The sequence below is a fragment of the Anomaloglossus baeobatrachus genome, chromosome 4 (genome assembly GCF_048569485.1).
Source record: "Anomaloglossus baeobatrachus isolate aAnoBae1 chromosome 4, aAnoBae1.hap1, whole genome shotgun sequence".
Classification (NCBI taxonomy): domain Eukaryota; kingdom Metazoa; phylum Chordata; class Amphibia; order Anura; family Aromobatidae; genus Anomaloglossus; species Anomaloglossus baeobatrachus.
Window position 1 is genome coordinate 198,989,363 of NC_134356.1, and position 14,865 is coordinate 199,004,227.

A 14,865-nucleotide genomic window follows, 5' to 3' on the forward strand; every position below is an offset into this window, starting at 1 on the left:
CTACACTGTGTGATGTAGTTTTATTGTAAGGCACTCTACACTGTGTGATGTAATTTTATTGTAAGGCACTTTACACTGTATGATGTAGTTTTATTGTAAGGTACTCTACACTGTGTGATGTAGTTTTATTGTAAGGCACTCTACACTGTGTGATGTAGTTTTATTGTAAGGCATTCTACACTGTGTGATGTAGTTTTATTGTAAGGCACTCTACACTGTGTGATGTAGTTTTATTGTAAGGCACTCTACACTGTGTGATGTAGTTTTACTGTAAGGCATTCTACACTGTGTGATGTAGTTTATTGTAAGGCATTCTACACTGTGTGATGTAATTTTATTGTAAGGCACTCTACACTGTGATGTAGTTTATTGTAAGGCATTCTACACTGTGTGATGTAGTTTATTGTAAGGCACTCTACACTGTGTGATGTAGTTTATTGTAAGGCACTCTACACTGTGTGATGTAGTTTTATTGTAAGGCATTCTACACTGTGTGATGTAGTTTTATTGTAAGGCACTCTATACTGTATGATGTAGTTTTATTGCAAGGCACTCTACACTGTGTGATGTCGTTTTATTGTAAGGCACTCTACACTGTGTGATGTAATTTTATTGTAAGGCATTCTACACTGTGTAATGTAGTTTTATTGTAAGGCACTCTACATTGTGTGATGAAATTGTATTGTAAGCCATTCTACACTGTGTTAGGCCTAAGCCCCACGGCGAGAAAATCGGTGCGAGTGGAGTGCGATAAAACATCGCATTCCACTTGGACTAATTCTAGTCTGTGTGTCAGCGCATATGAGCGATTATTTTCTCAGCCCTAATCGGACCGAGAAAACAATCGCAGCATGCTGAAATTGTGATGCGAGACTCATTTCTCTCGCACCCATTCAAGTGAATAGGGCGAGAGAAAAATCGCACTGCACTCGCAGTACAGCGGTATACCACGCGTGCAGAGCGAGAATCGCAACAGCCGGCTACGGAGGAGAGAGGGAGAGAAATCCCTCCTTCCCCTCCTCCGTGCCGGCCCACCCCTCAGCAGCGCTGGCCCGCGTCTCCTGAGATCCGTCCCGCCCCCCGCAGCTGAGGTACGCTCGCACAGTCGGACCGCAGTCGCAGGGATACTAGCATGACACTCGGCTCACGCTGTGCTGCCAGCGCGAGCCGAGTGTCATGCGAGCATCGCAGTAGTGCCCCGTGTGGCCCCAGCCTTATGCAGATTATTGTTTAAAGCAAGCCACAATGCGTAAAGTTTTGTTTCACAATGGACCTTTCTTGGAATGCTATAAAAATTAAATGGCAGCAGTAAAATCATTTTGAGATCATGTGAAATCTGTATTATGTGCATTTGAGATAATATGATGTTACACATATAATGGCATTTTATAGAAGAACATGTAAAGTTAGTTACAGAAATATTTGTACAGTGACACGTTTTAGCATTTTTTGCTGTTTACCAAAACATATTCAAGATACAGTTGTATAATCAATATGGGCTTAAAGTGCAGACTATCAGCCTTAGACCATATTCACACGTTCATTATTTAATTAGTATTTTACATCAGTGTTTGTAAGAAAAAACCAGGAGTGACTTAAAATTTCAGAAGTGGTGCAGCAAATACTGAAAGTGTGACTGTGGCCTCAATTTGAGGGTAATCATATCCTAATTAGAGTGAGGGTTTAGGAATTCCAGAACTTTAATATGTGTATTGGTCTTTTTCACGGGACCAAAAGTAATTGGACAATTATCTTAAAACTTCTTTTATGGGCTGCGTGGGCTATTCCCTTATTAGTCCATCATCAAATCAGCAGTTAAAAGGTCTGAAGCTGATTCCAGGTGTGGTATTTGCATTTGAAGCTCTTGCTGTGAACCCACAAAATATGATTAAAGGAGCTCTACATGAAATGAAACGGATGAAAATCAGATGAAACTAAGATCAATCGGCAGAAGAAAGATGGGAAGAGGAGAAGGTTTAGAACGGCTCATTATCCAAAACACAACCCATCCTCTGTAAAGCATGGTGGAGACAGTGTTATGGCCGGGCATGTATGGCTTCCAATAGCACTGGGCCACTAGTGATTATTGATGATGTGACTGAAGACAGAAGCCGCTGGATGAATTCTGAAGTGTACAGGGTGATACTTTCTGCTCAGATTCAACCAAATGCAGCAAGTTTGATAATACGGCGCTTCACAGTACAGATGGACAATGACCCAAAAGATATTGGAAAAGCAACCCAGGATTTGTTTAAGGCAAAGAAGTAAAAAATTCTGCAATGGCCGAGTCAGTCACCAGATCTCGACCACATAATTAAGCTACATTTTACATACTTAAGGCAAAACATAAGGCATAAAGACCCACAAGCAAGGAACTGAATCACAAAAGGAGAATCCCAGCCTTTGGTGAGGTCAGTTCATGGCTTCCCAACTTCAGACAGTCATTGCCTGGAAAGGATTTTCTACAAAGTATTAAAAATGGACATCTTATTTATGGTAAAGTAAATGTGCCCAATTATTTTTGATCTCCTGAAATGAGGAGGCTTTGTAGAAAAATTGTTGAAATTCCTAAACGTTTCACAGGATAGTTTTGTTCAACCCCTTTAATTAAACCTGAAAGTCTGCACTTCAATTGCATCCCTGTTTGTTTCGGTTTAAATAAAAAATAATGGGATGCAGAGCCCAACTCACGAAGATTCGGTCACTGTCCAAATATTTCTGGACCTAAGCGACATCAGTCAGAGTAGGCAAAGGCAGGTGTAGCTAGGGTTGCTAATTTCTAGAAATTCTCGGCAAGTCCATAAAAATAGAGCACTAAAAAAATGTTATGTGTCCATTATTTGTTGGACAAACCTGGGAAAATTATTCTAACTGTAATTATCAACAATTTACAGTTCACTGTGAATGTGAGTAATGACATTGTATCAGAAGTAAACTGTAGATATGTTTAATCTTTGAATCATAATTATTTATTATGGTTTTCCAATATGTCAAAAAATATTGGCTGCGTGTGAAAAAAAAATAGCAACCCTGGGAGTAGCTGTATCCAAACAGTCATTATATGAGTGGCAGAATAGCTTACCTGTAAGTCAAAGAACTTGCTATATCTTCGATAGATGACCTCTGTGGTGCCATTTGACCAGGTGACATTAATAATATATACCTGTAAATATTAAAGAAAGTTGAATCAGTGATACATTGTATCTGATAGACACATACTGTAGATCACAAAAGTGAATACACACCTCACATTTTTGTAAATATATTATAGATGAACATGAGACCATATAAAGTAGTCAGTGTGCAGCTTGCATAACAGTGTAAATTTGGTGTGTCCTCTAAATAAATTAACACAGCAATGAATGGCTAAACCGCTGGCAACAAAAGTATGGAGGTCAATGGAGCTTCACAGGAGGCACTGGAATCCTTTTCCCTCCTACATGATGACATCACGGAGCTGGTGGATGTCAAAACACCTTGTGCTCCTCCATCTTTCATTTGAGGATGCTCCACTGATGTTCAATAGGGTTTTGGTCTAGCTAGCACTTTACCCTCAGTTTATTTAGTAACGCAGTAGTTGTCTTTGAGGTGTGTTTGGGGTCATTTTTATGTTGGAATATGAAGGGTGGAGATCATGCTCTGCTTCAGTATGTCACAGAACATGTTGACATTCATGGTTCTCGCAATGAACTGTAGCTCCCAACAGCTGGCAGCACTCAAGTAGCCCCAAAGCATAACACTCCCACCACCATGCTTGACTATAGGCAAGACACACTTGTCTTTGGGCTCCTCACCTGGTTGCTGTCACACCTGCTTGACACCATCTGAACAAAATAAGTTTCTTGGTCTCATCAGACCACGGGACATGATTCCAGTAATTCACATCCTTAGTCTGCTTGTTTTCAGTAAACTGTTTGCTGGCTTTCTTGTGCATCATCTTTAGAAGAGGCTTCTGTGATGACACACATGCAGACCAATTTAATGCAGGGTGCAGCATGTGGCTGAGCACTGACAGACTGATCACAACCTCTGTAATCTCTGCAGCAATGCTAGCAGCACTCATAAGCCTACTTTAAAAAGACAACCTCTGGATATGACACTGAGCATATGCACTCAACTTTATTGGTCGGCCATGGCGAGGCCTGTTCTGAGTGGAACATGTCTTGTAAAACTGCTGTATGGTCTTGGCCACCTTGTGCAGCTCAGCTTTAGGGTGTTGGCAATCTTTTTATAGCCTAGGTCACCTTTATGTAGAGCAACAATTCATTTTTTCAGATCCTCAGAGAATTTTTTCCCCATGAGGCGCTACATTGCACTTCCAGTGACCAGTATGAGAGAGTGTGTGTGAGAGATAACACCAAATTAAAACACACCTGCTTCCCATTCATTCACACTTGAGACCTTGTAACACTAATGAGTTACATGATACCGGGGAGACAAAATGGCTAATTGGGCACAATTTGGCCATTTTCACTTAGAGGTGTACTCACTTTTGTTGCCAGCAGTTTTGACATTAATGGCAGTGTGTCGAGTTATTTAGAGGGCACACTATATTTACACTGTTATACAAGCTGTACACAGACTACTTTAGATTGTATCAAAGTGTCATAGCTTCAGCATGGTCCCATGAAAAGATATAATAAAATATTTACAAAAATGTGAAGGGTGTACTCACTTTTGTGATAGATACTGTAGCTGCTCAATTTTCCTGTATCCACTTACATTGGTGACACACATTGATATTTCTGGTGTAACATCTCTGAAAACTAAGGCGGACTTAGATTACTAGTACGGTCCAGCTTTGTAAACATCTTCTCAAATGGCCTTTTAGGGACATATACCGTAGTTGTATGTTTTATGATTAAAAAAAAAATACTGTATTACGAGATATATTCCTAGTTTTATGTGGCTCCAATACAGAACAGCAATATCTGGCCTCACAATTTCCTAAGAAAGTGATTTAAAGAGATAGAAGAAAGCTATATCTTGTTGTCCAAAGTCCGTCTGAGATCCTATAACATAGCTATAAATTATAATGAGGAAGGAAGGAAATCCAGCATCAGCTTCTTTCTTAAAAGAACGTTGGCCCGTGTCATGGGACTTAAGTTTTTACATTTTTTGCAAGTATGATTTTCTAAATAAATTTGGAAACCACTTTTAAGAAAGAACCTGATGCTGGATTTCCTTCCTTTCTCGCTTACATGTGGTGCCAGCCACGTACGTGCATCGGTTGGGTTTGCAGAGAACCTCGTGAGCTTCCCCTCACCCTCTCCCATACTTTGGTGATACAAATTATAACTACACTATAAGTTAATAAAGTCTTACACCTTAATTACCTGAAAGGCATAACAATGTATTCATCACTGCAATGGTATAATAGGGCTAGGTAGGGCACCGCAGTATTGCCCAATTCACTGGATGGCGCATCTGGGTGTATAGATAGACAAAGTAAAATAAACACTGAAGAGGCTGAAGCGCTTGTTGCTTCAGCCATAATTTGCTAGGCAAGGGGGGAGGGTTAATGCTATTTTTATTACTTTTCCATAATCTTACAAGCTATACTGAATGCTGTACAGAAACAAAATGAGAGCAGGAGGGAAGCACATGAAGATAACTCGGATAGTGAAATCAAACACATAAAAATAACGGGAAAATATCGCTATATTACAATAGCCATGGACAAGAAATCTACATGAACCATTGTTTTACATTAATCCATTATAGTCCCAGAAAAAGAGCACATAGCAGTTTATTGAACCTAATCAGACATGGCTAGATGTGGTTATAAGAAGATTTGTTGGAGGAGCAATAATAGGTATAAGTCATGAGACAATATAGCCCTGACACCAAGTAAAGAAACCCAGCGAGTTGTCTGACTGAGGCCATCTCAAAAGGAGCTTAGTAGACACCCAATGAAAGGATGATGACAGAAGAAGCAAGAAAATCACATCAGGGGTCAAATCCACTTGGTTTGGTAGTCTTATGAAAATCTTGGTCCTCGTACTGGAGTACCCTATACCTTTTCAAGGAAGAAAGCAGAGGACATGGGCAACAAAACTGCTCGTCTAAGCATGTGGAAGGAACAGAGGCCCACAAATTCTGGAATGTATCAAGGCAAGCATTGAATCAAGATCAAGAGAGATAATTATTCCCCTATACTCTGCCCTGATCACACCCCACCTGGAATACTGTGTACAGTTCTGGGCACCCCAATTTAAGAAAGACATCGATATATTGGAGCAAGTCCAGAGTAGAGCAACCAAGATGGTAGAAGGTCTGCAGACAATGTCATATGAAGAGCGGCTAAAGGAACTAGGAATGTTTAGTTTACGAAAGAGAAGGCTGAGAGGAATCTTAATAGGAGTCTAGAAATATATGACAGGAAGTCACTGGGGAGAGGGTACTACCCTCTTCTCAGCAAAAGGAAGTACAAGAAGCAATGGGATGAAACTAAAAGGAAGAAGATTCAGATTAGACATTAGGAAAAACTTTCTGACAGTGAGGGCAGACAGGGAGTAGAACAGGCTACCGCGGGAGGTAGTGAGCTCTCCATCAATCGAAACCTTCAAGCGAAAGCTCTATAAACATAGAGCTGGGATAATTTAGGAAACCTACACTCGTAGGGGGTTGGACCCGATGGCCCTTGAGGTCCCTTCCAACTCTACCATTCTATGATTCTATGACTCAGATGTTGCCAAACAAGTGTGGCCAGCAGTAGGCAGCAACATAACTTAGCTCGGGAACAGATTTCAACTGGTCAACCTACACAACGATATGGGCAAGGCGTGCAGTAGGAGGTACAGTAGCAAAAATGGCACCTTATGGCTAGAAACGGCAACGGTTATAGAAAAAGCTGAGTATCTAAGGAGACAAATGTCTGAGCCTGATTTCTGCCAGTCATGTATATGTATATACAGTATCTATATATCAATAAATAAACAAAGATACTGAAAACTACATATTTTTTACCTATTTCACTGTGCGATCATAGAATACAATAAAATATATTTTATAACCAAGAATATGGGGCAGCCTTCTTGCCTGAACTGCAGCTTTGTTCAGTTAATAGCATTCAAAGAACAATTACATGGGCCATAGATAGAAACCTATAGTCTAGTGATGCTTCATTGACTTCTATGGGAGGGTATTCTAGGCACACTATGTAACCTGTGCAAAGGTCATTATGCAGAGATGGAAGGGGGTAAGATGTGAACATCACTTATAAGAAATGTGCCCTGTATTATCTGCCTCCAGATATAAAATGTAGGTTTTCACTGTGAAAACTGCAATATTTTATAATCATTAGAGGACAGGGATTGGTGGGTTTTTCTAGCAGTGAGGCCTCCAGCGTTCAGACATTTATCACTTGTTCTAATCCTCGTGGACAAAATGCAAACAGTGTATAGGATATTGCTGAACAATCATGGAGACAAATCATGCATCTATGGAAATGAGTCATGTTCAAATTACAGAAATCTGATTTGTTCAACAGGACAATTATGAACTGCAATCTGCAAAATTAGATAACTTGGTGACATTTTAGTGCTAAAGCAGCATTCACAATGGAAAACAAATGCAAACGAATGTTAAATGTACACGTTTTATGATTTTCTTGCCATGTACACAGACTCCCAATCACCCGACAAACTGTTACAGGGACTATGGGATAGTGGGGGGCCGAGGCTCCTAGGCTTTCCCTCAAGCTAGGGGGACCTATACGATCCCTAACCTCAGGGATACTCCTAATGATGTAGAGGCCTGAGTCTCCTGCCTGGCCCTGTTCCTGACCAGTCCTCATTCCTGGGAGGGACAGGAAAGGAGGGTGATGAAACCCACAGAAAAAGACAGACAGAGCAAAACTAAAACACTGTCACACAGCACGCACACACAAAGGTAAAGACAATAAGAGGAAGAAAGCAACAAGACAACAGGGATAAACTCCATAACTGCACCAAGCAATGACCACAACTTTCACAAGACCGCCGTAAAGGTTTACCGTTCAGCAGTTGTATCGTGCCCCCACACGATCCATGTAAACAGACCCTTAAAGGTAACCACCTGTCACCACTTTTTCGGCCTATAAGCTGCGGCCACCACCTGTGGGCTCTTATATACAGCATTCTAACATGCTGTATATAAGAGCCCAGGTCACTGTGTAGAACATAAAAAACACTTTATAATACTTACCTAAACGGTCGGTGCGGAGCAGACTGGTCAGATGAATGGCGTTGTTCTCTGGGACCTACGCCTCCCCTTTCGGCCATCTTGGTCTTCCTTATTCTGAAGCCACGGTGCATGACGCGTCTACGTCATACACACGCGCCGGCATTGAGGTCATGCGCAGGCACACTACAATACTTTGTTCTGCCCTGAGTAGGGCAGATCAAAGTGCGCCTGCGCAGGACCTCAATGCCGGCACATGTGTATGACGTAGACGCGTCATGCACCGCGGCTTCAGAATAAGGAAGACCAAGATGGCCGAAAGGGGAGGTGCCGGTCCCGGAAAACGGCGCCACCCATCCGACTGTTGTGCATCGGCTCAACCTTCTAGGTGAGTATTATAAAGTGTTTTTTATGTTCTACACAGCGGCGTGGGCTCTTATATACAGCATGTTAGAATACGGTATATAAGAGCCCAGTGGTGGTGGCCACAGTGTATATGGCAAAAAAGTGGTGACAGGTTCCCTTTAATGATCATCAGGATCAAATAAACCAGTGATACTGTATGTCGCTGGTATAATCGCTGCCCTAAAGACATTTTTTTTATTATTATCTAGTTAAGAGTTAGCTATAAACAAGTGAAGGCCACAACAGCAGTCACAAACGGAAATATCTACTCAATATACACACTCCCCCTCCTTTATCAGGAAGATATTTCTCCTCATCAGGCAAAAGAATGGAGACAGTTTGGCAGGAAACCAAGAATTAGGCAGCCATACATAGAAGGGCAGCCATAACAACTCCACTAACTGTAGTTTCTTCTACTCTCAATAGATATTTAACCAGCTGGCGTTTCAGACATGAAATGCTAAAAATTACTGATTTCTATTATTTATCAAAACTAAGATGCTTTGTTTTAAATATGAAAACTAAACAAAGAACTGGGATGATCGTCTAATGTTGGCATCATGAAAAATGCACGATGTATCAGTCAATTGGATGTATGTGACTTAAGCAATATGTGGCAACCATCACCCATGTGGGATGGATAATAGTGTACTGGACTCTTCCATACCTTTGTTCTATTAGTATACTAACATATACCAGATGGAGGATAGTCTTGGCCTCTCTCTGACAATAGAGCCCATAGGCACCACTTTTTCATTTTTTGGAAAAATTAATCTATAACTAGATAACAAAAAAAAAGCAGATGTAATAAAAATTAATATCTCATAAAGGCTGGATCACACGTCTTATACCTACTGATGTGCCCATGGACTTTTCTGGTTTACCTTAAATAAATTGATCCTAAATGTAAAATATAGGCGGTATAATTAAAAGTGCGATGGGATTCTATCCATCTAGAATTTGTCACCGGCTTAATTTAATAGCATTCTCAGGCTGTACCAGCCAAATGCAAAGTCCACCAAGTAAATTAATAAAACAATCAAACGTTGCCATCTCCCCAAATGCCAGGCAAAAAGCGTTCTGAGGCCAAATCAAGCCGCATAAAAACTGAAGTGTTCCAGATTAAGCCCGGCTGGTACTGCCAGATGACATCATGTAATCAGGCCGTTTAGCTCTGCTTCGATCCCAGAGGTTTTTAAGCATTATATCATCACTGGCGAACTTCCTACAGAAAACTGTGCGGATTTAACTCATTCAGACTCCTAACATTATGTCCATTACATTAGTTCTAAAGCCTACAAATAACCCTGATCACTTCCCTAAAAACGCACAACAAACCATCACATAGATTCTCAGCAGCTTACAAGGAGTCTGTCATCTCAGAGACACAATTTAACTTCTGTGCCAATATTTAATGCTGTGGCACAGCAGTATGCATTATAAGCGATAGGACGATCGCAGGATCAAGTCCCTTAAAGGACTACAAATTTAAGTAAAAAAGAAAAAAAGTGTTTGTTTTTTTAAAAATATGACAATTTGAAATCATTAGAAATAAAGAAGTTAAAAAAAATAATAAACATATATGGTATCGTTGCAGATCAAAATTTAAAGCTACCATATTTTTCAGAGTACAAGACGCACTTTCCCCCTCCCCCTGCGTTATGATTCCCCAGGTCAGTTCGAGTTCGTAGACAACAAACATATAGAGTTTTACTTTTCTCTAGGTGGTGAAAAAAAATTCAGAAGTTTGTATATATAAAAAAAAAAAAAAAAAAAGTATTGCGCTTGTGTCACCATTTTGCGAGACCCGTAGCATTCTCATTTTTCAGGATCTGGGGCTGTGGGATGGCTTGTTTTTTTGCGTCCTGAGGTGGCATTTTTAATTATTCAATTTTTGCGTAGATGCGATGTTTTAATCGCCTGTTATTGCAATTTAATGCAATGTTCCAATGACCAAAAACGTAGTTCTGACACGTTTTTTTCTCACTACGCCATGCACCAATCAGATATATTGATTTTATATTTAGATAGAGCAGGTGTGGCACCCTTGCGGCTTCAGGTGCCACAGAGTACTGCACCCCCATTAGGGTGTAGTATTCATCGACGATGAGTAATCGTAGGTCCGAGGAAGGTCGAGGTCGATTTACACGTACACAAACATACAGTCACAGGGTTGCCCTCCCCAAAGGGGTATGGGCCAGTGTCGGATCACAGTATGGGGTCACTACAGCGGTGGGATTCCACCGCACCAGGGGCTCCCCAGATCCACTGGACTGGGGACTCAGAGTCAGGGAGAAGCAACCACCAGGGGGAGTCAGGAGCACAGTGGGAAGAGCAGGTTGACCGAGTGAGAGTAGTGAGCCAGTCAGTGGCAGCGACTGGGGGCCACATCTCAGAACACACAACATAACTACCAACATAACTACCACTACTACTACTGGGAGTTCAGCTTCAGACACACAGCAGAGCGGACGTGCCGTGAGCAACTCTGTTGGCCAAGGCGTTCAACACAGTCGCTGGGGAGAAGCGGGGCAGCTGCTTCCACAGGACTGGTGTTGTTGGGATACAGAATCCTAGGGCAGATATACTTCATGTTGTCTACCAACTCTGCAAGGGTCACGAGGAACGGCTCCGAAAAGTTATCGAACCCGTCCGACAAGTCTGCAGAAAATAGCACATAGGATCCGGGGTTGAGGACCGGCCCCATATCAGCATACAAATTGGGACACATTACTGACACCGAGACCCTTAAGTGCTTCACCCCACGGGGGTCCGATACTTAGCGCACAAAAAGGAGGAGAGAGCTCACAGGCTGACTTGACCTTTCACGGATCCGGGATTGGCTGGAGCCCATCGTGGCAGAGAACGGTACCCCTGGGCAGCATCTGAAAGATTTGTGAGTAAAAACGGGGACTACCACTACCCCCGCCATCCTCCTCGGGGTAATCCCGCTCCGCCTGTGGGGAGCGACACCATCCCGGCTGCACCCTGACATCTACCCAGGTGAGAGACCCTTCAGCGACGGCCCCATCCCTGGCCGTGTACCACAGGTGGCGTCACGATCCTAATAGACTTTCCTAACCTCCCAACTACTACCTCCATCCTCCGCCACCCTCCAATCCCTCCCTCCTGTACACCTCAGGACAATGGAACTTGGCCAGGCCAACCCGTGACGGCGCAGAGGATCTGCATCCCTGGCCCGACAACGAGTAGGTTAAAACACCTGCTCCATAGGATGCTACACAGGCATTTCTGAACACAGTTTTATTTTCAATGGGGCAAAAAAGGGGTGATTTGAACTTTTAGGGGTTTTTTAAATATTTTTTAATGATTTTACCAGTCACCCCAGGGGACTTTATGCCTGTACTTGCCGATCGCTTCTCCTGATCAGAGCGATGCTTCAGCACAGCTCTGATCATGAGAAATGCTGTTTTCCCACTTTGCTGGTATTCAGAGGAAGTGAGTCATAACAGTGACAGGGGTCATCATTTGAACTTGCACTGTCATCTGTCATGGTAAAACAATGGTGTCACGGGGTCGCTGCTGGTGGGTGGGAACAGCGCGATCCCTGCCGGAGCGCTTTAGATTGTGTTTAAAATATTTTTTATTTTTTGAAAATTTGTGGGGAAGTACAAATTTGAAGGAGTTGTATTGTCATTGCATTAATCATTCTTATGTTCTATAATCTTACCATTTAAGTACTATAAAAATGGGAAAGGGAGTAAGGATAGGAAGAGGAGTATGGGGTTGAGGAGAGAAGTGACATTTTTATTGGGAAACTGGGAAGAGGGGGGAAGGAAAAGGGGAGGGAAACTGGGAAAGGGAGAACATCTACCGTATTTTTCGGACCATAAGACGCACTTTTTTCCCCCCAAATGTTGGGGGAAAGTGGGGGGTGCGTCTTATGGTCTGAATGTGGCTGCGGGGAATGTGGGTGCTGCGGTGGAGCGGGTCATCGGGGGCACGAGCAGGCTGTAGCAGCCTGCCGTGACCACGTGGACCCGCTCATTTAATATGCACGCCCATCCCCCGCCCATCATCCCTCAGCGCTGAAGCCGGCGCTGACAGGTGGGCGGGATGATGGGCGGGGGATAAACAGCCGGCTCGCATGATCACCCCTGGCAACTACGGCCTGGAGTGATCATGTGCGGCTGTATTCACTGCACCCCGTGCATCATCATCAGCGCGGGGAGCAGTGAATCAGTGTACAGTACTCACCGTTCCCCTGCAGCATCGCTCGTCCTCCCGTCTGTGTCAGCGGCAGCGCCGCTGATTGGAGCCATCCCCATTACCCTGCTGGATCGCGATCATCTCCTGTGTTTGTGCCGGCGGCTGAGTGGAGACTAGCGGCGCGCACAGCGATGACGTCATCGCTGTGCGCACGTGTCCACACGCAGCCGCCGGGACACTGGCACAGACACAGGAGATGATCGCGATCCAGCAGGGTAATGGGGACGGCTCCAATCAGCGGCGCTGCCGCTGACACATAAGGGAGGACGAGCGATGCTGCAGGGAGTGAGGTAAAGTGAGGTGAGTATGAACGTTTATTTTTTTTATGTGCCACAGGATGCGGCCATACACCAGGATGGGGGCATATTATGAGCCGGATGGGGGCATATTATGAGCCAGATGGGGGCATATTATGAGCCAGATGGGGGCATATTATGAGCCAGATGGGGGCATATTATGAGCAGGATGGGGGCATATTATGAGCCGGATGGCGGCATATTATGAGCCAGATGGGGGCATATTATGAGCCAGATGGGGGCATATTATGAGCCAGATGGGGGCATATTATGAGCCAGATGGGGGCATATTATGAGCCAGATGGGGGCATATTATGAGCCAGATGGGGGCATATTATGAGCAGGATGGGGGCATATTATGAGCCAGATGGGGGCATATTATGAGCCGGATGGGGGCATATTATGAGCAGGATGGGGGCATATTATGAGCAGGATGGGGGCATATTACACAGCACAACAAATAAACACTTTTTGTCTGCTACTTGGCAAAAACCATGTGCGCTATACTAAATCGAATGCGCTGAATCCAAATCTGAAGTTAGTTTTTTTGTAGCACGTCAGGATATTAAGTTATTCCAATTTTTGTGAAAATTAAAATAAGCAATTAATAAAGATACAGAATCGTTATGTCCCACAGTTTCACAACATGTATTATCATTTTTATTGAAAAAGAAGTATAGGTAAATAAACCAAAAAACTTAAAAATCACTTATAGTAGCTTAAGAAATCGCCTTGAACTCAGCAGAGTACTTTTAAAAGTGCTTCAGGCACTTGCTTTTGCGCTTGTGAGTGGTCCTAGTGGCCCGTTGCAAAAACCAGCAGTAATCGCCCATCATGTTGGGGTTAAAGCGACCTGGGTATCTTTTTTCCATAGTAGAAATGTCCTGGTGGAATCTCTCACCATGTTCGTCACTGACATTACCCATATTTGGAGGAAAGAAGTAAAGATGTGAATGTAGGAAATGCATTTTCAATGACATTCGGGCACCATGCATTTCGTATGCTTGAAGCATATTGTCTATTAGTTCAGCATAGTTTTCTGCTCTTTCGTTTCCAAGGAAGTTTTGAACTACTACTATAAATGCATCCCATGCAGTTAGTTCAAGTGGGGTGAGTTCTTTCTTGAAGATTTCATCATGGATTAGTTGGTGGATTTCAGGACCAATAAAGATTCCTGCTTTGAGTTTGGCCTCAGTTTTCAATGCACTAAACTTTTCCTTCAGATACTTAAATCCATTCCCTTGACGATCCATTGCTACTACAAAATTTTTCATTAGTCCTAGTTTAATGTGAAGAGGTGGAAGATAAACTTTAAGTGGATCGACAAGTAATTCGTGTTGAACATTGTGCTTACCAATCTTATGTTCATCTCTATTGGGCCACCGTTTAATTTTATAATGGTTGTTGTCATCTCGACTGTTCCATAGGCACAGAAAGCACATATGCTTAGTGTAACCTAACTGCAAACCAAGGACTAGTGCAACAACTTTGAGGTCAGCACAAATGTTCCATTGATGTTCTGAATATTTAATCAATTTCAGAATGATCTGCATAGAAGCATAGGTCTCTTTCATTCCAACCGCATGTGCAATGCCTTCAACAATGCCTGAATAGGTGTATGGCCTTTTCTAAGTATAACTCAAAATCTGGACGTGCTGTGCAAATTCTGAGTACATATTTGGAATCAGCATGTTCAAATTAGTAAAGAACACATGTTTTACCCTCAGTAGCAAAATCATTGTTGTGCTGTGTTATGAGCCGGTTGGGGGCA

General features: G+C 42.8%; 1 protein-coding gene across 2 annotated transcripts in view; it reads right to left on the reverse strand.

Moving 5' to 3' along the window:
* SH3PXD2B (SH3 and PX domains 2B) overlaps positions 1-14,865 on the reverse strand; it is a 259,726-nt gene that overhangs the window by 187,613 nt on the left and 57,248 nt on the right. For both annotated transcript variants that reach the window (XM_075344622.1, XM_075344621.1), the window contains exon 2: positions 3,083-3,163. In XM_075344622.1, the coding sequence (XP_075200737.1) occupies positions 3,083-3,163 (81 nt within the window). The remainder of the gene's footprint in view (positions 1-3,082; positions 3,164-14,865) is intronic.